The following is a 9165-nucleotide window of genomic DNA, read 5'->3' as shown; positions in this document are numbered from 1 at the left end:
ATCATTTCAAAACCCTAACGTGGATCGTACGTACAATTTTATCACCCTATATTAAGTTTTGAATATTTGAAGATAATTACTAAACATTTTCTTTTAACAATGAAGCAAATACCGAACTTTTAATTTCGAAATTGATAGTAAAGATATTACGTCAGTTGATTAAAATAATTATTTATTTTTTATTTTAACGGTAAATCCAAAAATTGATTAAAAGAGATTATTAAGAAAGGAAAAGTTGAGATAAGGAAAATACAAAAATAGAATGATGAAGTCGATCATTCCTTTCCATTTTTAATTTTCACACATAAACACCAAAAACCATATTATGAAAATAATGTTTGGTGTGTGACAGTTCAATTGATGTGCACAAGCAAACACCAAGGGGACAAAAGCAAAGGGTCAAAAGCACAATAGCACACAAACATCCCCCAACAAAGATAAGAAATTTGTGGTCTCATTCATTTTCAAATTTACATTTCATTATAATATATATATATATATATATATATATATATATATATATATATATATATATATAACGATTGACATTATAATATTCTTTTAATTTTCTCGGATCCTTTGATAAAGTTGACATTAGTATACTACTAATTATTAGTAACGATCGACAATAGTTTCTTGTATTCTAAGTTTAAGGGATTAAAGTGTTAGGGTTTGAAAATTTTAGATGATCGGATAAACATTTTCTTTTTCTATTTTTTCTCTAAAATGATTAGAATACCCTAATTTTCATTAAAAATGGTCCAACTTCTTGAAATTATTATAAATTTAACCGCCCCGTGAGATTATGCTCCAAATTATCAATAAGATTTTTTCTTGTAACGTTACTTAAAACTCAAATGATCGATGTATTACTTCACACTTAACTATTAACATACAACTTGTTGTTACTGCACTTAAACCTTGATCCCTAATTAAAATGGTTCTACGAAATTCTTTCTCGATCTCGTTATAGCATTTGAACCTTGATTGAAGGAGGTAATAGAAATCGGAGAATAGAAGATGGAACGTACTGCGGACGAGGGTAGAAAAAAGAAAAATAAAAATTGAAGCTCAACATTTAGGTGAACATAAATAGTTTTCATCTACATATTTGAAAGGGCGTAAATACATTTTTATAGTTTAAAAAGTCTCGAGTTCATGAATACTTTTTTAATTAGGTAATAACAATTTTCACTAATACGTATATATTTTTTTTAAGGTTTGTAGGTATTAAAGAAATTTTTGAAAGATGTTAATAAATACTAATATGCTTCTGTTAGTGATATAATAGGTAGTGATAAAAGTTTATCAATTTCTATCATTATCAATTTCTATCATCGATGAAATTTAAAATTTTACTATTATTTATAAATATTTTAGTTTATTTTATTGTATTTAAAAATGCACCAATAATTTATGATAGATAATTAATTTTTTTTCTAACACCTTTATAACTATTTGTTCAATTTTCATTTTTATAATATTGACTTTTATTATGCTATATTCGTAATATTATAAAAATGGGTTAGTGCCCCTTAAAGAAAATTTAGTACACACTTTGGTTATATATACAAAGCACTATAGTGGGTGTTTTTTTTAAAAGATCACTATAGTGGGATTTTCTTTTATGATTATTATAAAAAAAAAAAAAACTAAATGGAGAATAAATAAATATGAAGAGAAAAAAAAAAAAAAGAGAGAAAAGTTTACAATCGTCATTTCCATGCCCTTTGAAAATAGGAAGCAAAGAATATGAAACCACATTATATAAAATAATTTTAAGCTTTAATAAATAATATTTTATTGAAGAATTATTGTAAATGGCAAAAAATTATTGTAGAAAATATTTACAAAATATAGAAAAAATTCAGATTTTATCGATGTATATTAATGAGAATATGAAAATTTTCTATATTATTTTGTAAAATATTTTGCTTATTTTACTATATTTGAAAACGCCTCATAATTTATTCTCTCGAACTAATTTTGTTTATGAAAGAGTAAAAGAGACATCTATCTCGAGATCAATGTGCAAACAAATGTATGAATCACAAAAGTTAAAAAAATACGAAGTCAAACAAAACTATAATGATACAAAGCTAAAAAAAGAACAAGAAGATCAAGAATTCACACACATTAACTCTATGAAAAGATAGATTACGTTAATCACCTCGTAAATAACATGGGGTAGTCGCAAATTAGCACCATAGAGGCCAAAGTTAACACTCTTACCACAACTGATAAACACTCAACATTAAGCAACCCCTCAAAACCCTAGACATATATCACATTTCTCTTACACTAAAATCGAAAATTTTGATTGAGAGAATAATGAACCACTCAAAATACGATATAGAGGGGAGGACCAACTCTAATAAAGCACTTTCATTCGAAGGACAATAGAGAAAGAAAAATAGTTTCGAGATTCATGTTCAATGTTACGAGACTAAACCAATCGATGTTAAATGGGCATCATATATAGTTCAAATTTTTTTTCTACTCATTATTCTACATGTAAAGGGAGGGTTGATTATTCTTCAAACTTTTTGCCCCCACACTTTTTCAAGGAAAATATTACATAGTTTTTTGTTGAGAAATTAATATGTACTCTCCACCAATAGATTACATTTCTGTTTTTTTTTTCATAATAATTATTACACAAATAAATTAGGAGACATGAATCCAAATATAAGGAAAAAAACAATGATTATAACATTGAAAAATTCTCTCTCATTATTTTCAAAGTTCATTCAACAAGTGATAAGAAAATATTAAAACCTAATTACTAATGTCTTAATTAATTGATGCAAAAAAAAGGTTGATATGACTTCAATTATGTTGGAGTTGGCGAATACAAGCTAATCAAATTTCCACTAATACAATATGTTACGAAACCATCTTTAAAATAGAACGAACAATGGTTAGAAAGTTGAAGTGGTGAATTAAAACAACATAACGGTAACTGTGACATTGGTTTAGATATTAAATTAAATCTAATGAACATTCTATTAGTTTTTTTACTCTAGAATAAATTAGAAACATTTATAAAAGATCAAGATAATAATACAAACAAAAAAAAAAAAAGCAAATAAATTAGGCAAAAACATATTTTGATTCTTCAATTTTGGATCTTGTTTCGATTTGAATACCTAAGTTTCTTTTAAAGTGTTACAATGTAATTTTACTCTTGAGATTCGAGTTTTGTTTTAATTCTGATCACTCGTTTTCAAAATTTACACTTTTAATCTCGATTCTTTTACTAAATACTCACTTTTTTTAATCTTTATCGTCGGTGTTGAAACATAGGAATCAAATCAAAACAACACTCAAATCTCAATCGAAACTTAGGGACTAAATTCAAATCAAGGTTGGAATTGAAATAAAGATAACTTAGTTTCTTTGGAATTGAGTTATTTACGAGTAGACTTAACATCTAGGAAAGAGAAGAGGTCTACTTGATAAATAATACAAATAAATGTGACAATTATAGGTAAAGATATAGAAAGTTAAAGTTTGTGTCACATAATGTGATTTGTGCTATAGTCATTATTATATTATAACAAAAATACCTCTATTTTATAATTTAGCCCTCCAAATTAAAAATCTCAATGAAATAATATTTGCATATATATAATTTGGACTAATAAAGGGGAATGCTTGAAGATTAAAAGAAAAGAAAAAAGAAGTTGAAAACACTTTTTAGGGAGTTGTCTCTTTTGGGGCATTGGAGGAATATGGGTCCCTTCAAATGACATAGCTTCAAAAAGCTTACTAAGCAAAAAGAAGGAAAAAAAATAAGCCAAAGTTAATTTGTCCTACTCAACTATGATGTGGATTGAACTTACACTTCAAGTACAGAACCTTCAAAAAGAAAACAAATTTAAAAGAAATATTTATCAAATGGCCCCACCCATAAACATATGAATTAATTTCTAATAATATTTTTGGATCCATATTTAAATTTTTTGTGTTCACACTAACACTATTCACATACATACATGATGATATTAAATAATTTACGTTTGCGTTGACATGTTGATACATTCATGGATTTGATATCGATACGAAGAGTAAATATATGTTGCTTGAAGTTTGATACAAATTAATTAGTGTTTGTTTAGTATTTTAGAGTTGATTAATCGTATTTTCACAGCCGATATATGGTTGTAATAGAAAGTTTTGGTTTTTTTTTTTTAAGGTAGAACTTTGTATTTTCTTGAGAGTCTTCTCCACTCTTTTTAATGGATGTGTTTTTTCTAGTTGGATCGCCGATTTGATGGAAATACCTTTTTCGTTGCAGTATAAAAGAACCCTATGACTCTGGTAATTTATTTCATAATGTATTGTGCGATATCTCTATCTTATGTATTCTATTAGTCTTCTTTACAAGTAGAAACTACTTCTCCTTTTGTCCGTGAACATAGTACACAACCAGTAAATCACTAAAAAATTAATTTGTGTACCGTTTTTTTTTCTTTTCTTTTTATCATTTGCTTGTTGATTTATTTCTGTCACAATGTCGTTGTATTGTAAAAAAGAATCCATAAAATGTAAAAAGTAAACAACAAAATGAATATTTAAAAAGGTTAAAAACCAAAAAACTATAAATATATACTTTAATCTTTTAATTTGTTTTTTTTCAAAAATATCTATCAGACATCAACATCTTCTCATAACGTTTCTATAAAACTGAGATCTCAATTTTTTCATCGATATTAATATATTAATCTTTATACATATCTAACGTAACTATTTAGTGTAGTAATATTCATCGTATAGCGAGTTATGAATCATGTCTTTTTAATACAATCTAAGAGTAAGAGTAAAAAATATTTGAACTAAAAACGTCTTAACTACCGACATATATTATATGGTAGCTTGAATATATTACTATTGAAGATATTCATCGTATTTTTCTTTTCTTTTTTATATTGGAATCGAATACGAAAACAATTCGGTAGAAATTTAAACTTAAACTTCATTTAATCAAGAGGAAAGAGAAATGAGAAATGAGAAATTCTTTTTTTGTTCAATTCAATGGATGCACTCATGAAAAGTGATGGCTTTTGTTTTCTTCCTCTCTCAAATGGCCACTCACCCATCTAATTTCAATGGTTAGAAATTGATGCATGGACTTTTCAATAACTATTTACATCATAGGTAATAATTTAAAGCATAGAAGAAAAAAAAACTCTAAACAAAATCTAATGAATAGTTTTCTTTTTACCATTAGAACAAAATTTGAAATTTTTGACTAAAAAATCTCTTTTCAAGATGACATCAAGTTATAGTACATCAATAGTTTTCTTTTTACCTTTAGAACAATTTTGAAAATTTTGACTAAAAAAAACTCTTTTCAAGGTGGAAAAAAAAATTATAACAAATTTGACTAGAAAAACTTAATTCAAGGTAGTAAACATCAAGTTATAGTATAAAATTTAATGATAAAATAGTTTTCTTTTTACAATTTTGAAAATTATGAGCGAAAAGAAACTCTTCTCAATGTGGTAAAAAAATTATAACAATTTTGACTAAAAAAAACGTTCTCTTTTCAAGGTGGTAAACATAAGTTATAGTATTTAATGATTTTGTTACACAACTTTTTTATCATTCTTCCTTCTTCTCTTAACCATGTAAAATGAAACATATACGTCATAATACATTTTGAAATGTGTTAAGATAATTTTATTCAACGATATTTTATTTATGATATTTATACATATGTTTTAGAAGAATGAGATCAACCAACATAAGAACAACAAAGTAAATTTAACTCAACACTAATTAACATGATCTTTCATATACTAAACCGTTATAAGATAAAGTTAAGTTAGACTAAAAGGAGGGAGAGAAGAAAAAAAAAACATGTGTTTGTATTGGGTTATATATAAAAATGAATGTGAAATGGGTTCGAGTTAAATAAAGGGTGGGGCCTAAGACATTGGAATTTTGGGTATGCTTCGGACAAGTTATCTCAAAAAAAATGAACTTTCGGTGTATCCTCAAGATTGTTTCTAATTCCTTTCCCAAATAGCCTATTTATAAACCCCATTTCTTCTCTTCTATTTTTACACTCTCAATCCCCTCCCTCATAAAATCAAAAACACAAAAACCCCATTTCTCCATTTGAGGAAAGTTCAAAACTTTCTTGTCTTTCTTACAAACCCCATCAATTTTTTTCTTAAGATCTTGCTTTGAAATCAAAAGGGTTTGTGGGGAATTTGTGTGAACTCAAAAACCCATAAGTTAAAAACTCCATTTTTACAGACAATGGTTCTTGAACTTAACAGGTTCATCAGCAGAAACCTGTGGAGATTTCACTCTGTTTTTGACCAAAAAACCATTGTGGATAAAAGCTTCTATTTTTGGATCTTCCATATTTTCAATAGATACAGTTTCAATACTTAACCAAAGAGTTAAAAGAACAAATCAGCTCATTTTTACTTCAGTGAATTTGTAGTTGCTTTTTTTTTCTTCTTTTTCTTTTTTTAGTGTTTTTTTCATTTTAGTGGTAAAAGAATGGGAAGTGGTTCTCTTCCACCAGGCTTCAGATTTCACCCAACAGATGAAGAATTGGTTGGTTATTATCTCAAAAGAAAAGTTGAAGGACTTCCTATTGAACTTGAAGTCATTCCTGTTATTGATTTGTATAAATTTGATCCTTGGGAACTCCCAGGTATCACTCATTAACTTCAAATCCTCTGTTTTTAATTCTGTTTTTTGTTTGTTTATTGTTACTGTTATGCCTTTGGATTCTTCACAAAGCGGAGCTTTATTGCTTTATAATGAAATAAAATTGAAAGTGATGTTTTTTGGTTTGCTAAAAAGTGTTTTCAAGTGGGAAAAAAATGGAATGTGTCAATTGGTGAACCTTTTTTATGTACTAATTGAAGGATTTCTTTTTGTTTTGGTATGTTTATGTTTATGATGTTTTTGTAAGATCGAGTTACTGTGATTACAGAGAAATCTTTCCTTCCGAAACGAGATATGGAGTGGTTTTTCTTCTGTCCACGGGATCGAAAATACCCGAATGGATCGAGAACAAATCGAGCTACTAAAGCTGGCTATTGGAAAGCTACTGGAAAAGATAGGAAGATCAACTGTCAATCTTCTGTGATGGGATATCGAAAGACACTTGTTTTCTATCGCGGTCGAGCGCCGTTGGGTGATCGAATGGATTGGGTTATGCACGAGTATCGACTTTGTGACGATTTCTCTCATGGAACTCCTAATTTTAAGGTGCATGAGAATGCAGTTTCATAACTTGCTTGCATTGGTATTGTTTTTGTTTTACAATTAGAGCTGACTTTGTGTGTGATCATTTGTGTTTTTTAGGGTGCTTTTGCTTTGTGTCGTATTGTGAAAAAGAATGAAATGAAGAAGGACAATCATCGAGAACCGAAGGGCAATGTCGTTGGGAGCAGTCAAGCTAGTGAAGATTCGACATCAACGAGAATAGAAGTCGCGAATGAACGACTGTCAAATATTTTGGAAGACAACTTGTCTCAGTCCAATATTTTCCTCACAAACGAGAGTCGTTTGTCAAGTCCAATGACAACTTTGTACGACACGAATCCAATGTCTCGGTATAGCACGACGATTATGGAGGCAGATCCTGAAAAAATATGGATCTCACCTGATTTGATTCTTGACTCATCTAAGGTATGAAGTTTTTCAACAAAATTGGAAAAGAAAAAAGTTCGATAGGATAATTCTAATGACCTTTTTTCTTGCTTCATTGTAGGATTATCCTGAAATGCAAGGAGCTATGTCTATGTGCTTTCCTCAATACGAGTACTCGGGTTCAACGATACCGTGGCAGTCACATGAGCACACGGAAATATCTCCAAGTTCATCGTACTCGAACTGTACAGGCAACATAGAGCTTGAGGACAATCTAAATCAAATCGGTGGTTGCATATCACCATATTCAACACATCTAAACTATATGCAACTTAACATAAATGAACAAGGTTTAGACCTCAAAAATTCACAAAAATATCCAAATTACTTCTGAAAGAGAACTAAAACAATGAAGATCGTCTAGTAGTCAGAAAATCTCTTTAACAAACCTTCACCTTCAAGCATTGTGTGAGATTGAAGTCTCGAAGGGGTCCCGAAGCCAACGCCTTTTAATGTCGGTCTTCGATGCGGGAATAAAACAAAGTTCCATATATGTTATATGCAGGATGCATGTTTGAGCAAAAAATTGTTTGGGTTTAGAAGGTATAATTAATTACAAGAGTTTTTGGTTTGTAGTCCCTGGTGATATCTCTTTTAATGATTGAGCCAGAGAGGTCTTTTTTCTTCACCTTCTTACTTTGAGCTTTTTTATTGTATGCCATAACTTTTGATTTCCTCACCTTGTAATGTAACTTAGCTTATTTGTTTTAGAAGTTTTTTCGTCCATTTTGAGCTCGAGTTTGTGTATTTTGAACTTATCAAAATGGTTTTTATGCAACAAAAATATTCTAAGCCCCGAAAAGATCATTAAAGTTTATTATGATAATAAGAAATTGGAATTTTACGACGCTTAAAAAATTGTTGCAACTACTTTTTTTGACGATTATTTGGAGGTAAAAGTATCAACTATCATCATTACTTTTTTTTTTTTTATGATAATATATTAATATTAGCAATAAACAGTTAGTTCACCGCGTATGAACATCTTTGAATGAATTAATTACATTTGCTAAATTCAATAATATATCAATATCAAGTGTATTGTGACTAGTCAATAACTAGCTCAAAATTTTAATATCGTCATTTTTTATTGTTAAGAACATCTTGTTAATAAATGTCAACAACTATCATACGATGACACATGTTTATGGTCACAAAAGTGTATATAATTATGATAGGTTTACTTCGTCAATTAAATACATCTCATGACAATTTGTTAATGATGTAAGGTTAGCAACGTTTTTATAAAAGAAACTAAACAAAATAAAACTATATCTGACGTCTTCGAAAGGACAAGCAAAAAATCTCACAAAGAAACTAAATACAACAAATGTTGCCACAAGTAAAGTAGACTACAACCGTTCGAGACAAAAGCAACTTTTTTTTTTTGTTGTAAGACAACATATCTCTTTAATAATTAAATTATGATGTCATCATCAAAAGAATAGAGGAAAAGAGAAGTTCTTGGAACGAAAACCAATC

At 28.6% G+C, this 9165-nt stretch overlaps 1 protein-coding gene across 1 annotated transcript; it reads left to right on the top strand.

Annotated features, from left to right (window-relative positions):
* The first annotated feature begins 6083 nt into the window (after positions 1-6083).
* LOC103503520 (NAC domain-containing protein 71-like) lies at positions 6084-8476 on the top strand. The gene is made up of 4 exons (XM_008467727.3): positions 6084-6676; positions 6962-7239; positions 7336-7662; positions 7745-8476. Exons 1-4 carry the CDS (start codon positions 6520-6522, stop codon positions 8015-8017), a joined length of 1035 nt encoding a protein of 344 aa, XP_008465949.2. The 5' UTR covers positions 6084-6519; the 3' UTR covers positions 8018-8476.
* The last annotated feature ends 689 nt before the right edge of the window (positions 8477-9165 follow it).

The sequence above is a fragment of the Cucumis melo genome, chromosome 4, assembly GCF_025177605.1.
Source record: "Cucumis melo cultivar AY chromosome 4, USDA_Cmelo_AY_1.0, whole genome shotgun sequence".
Classification (NCBI taxonomy): Eukaryota; Viridiplantae; Streptophyta; class Magnoliopsida; order Cucurbitales; family Cucurbitaceae; genus Cucumis; species Cucumis melo.
The sequence above is the reverse complement of the archived record's forward strand: the minus strand, read 5'-3'. Positions and strand labels throughout refer to the sequence as shown.

What these genes read in the sequence shown, in the direction of transcription:
- LOC103503520 (XM_008467727.3), top strand. Translation starts at nt 6,520, where the DNA reads ATGGGAAGTGGTTCTCTTCCACCAGGCTTCAGATTTCACCCAACAGAT. An exon ending in TGATCCTTGGGAACTCCCAG is followed by an intron (nt 6,677 to 6,961) that starts GTATCACTCATT and finishes CTGTGATTACAG; the next exon opens with AGAAATCTTTCCTTCCGAAA. An exon ending in TGATTCTTGACTCATCTAAG is followed by an intron (nt 7,663 to 7,744) that starts GTATGAAGTTTT and finishes GCTTCATTGTAG; the next exon opens with GATTATCCTGAAATGCAAGG.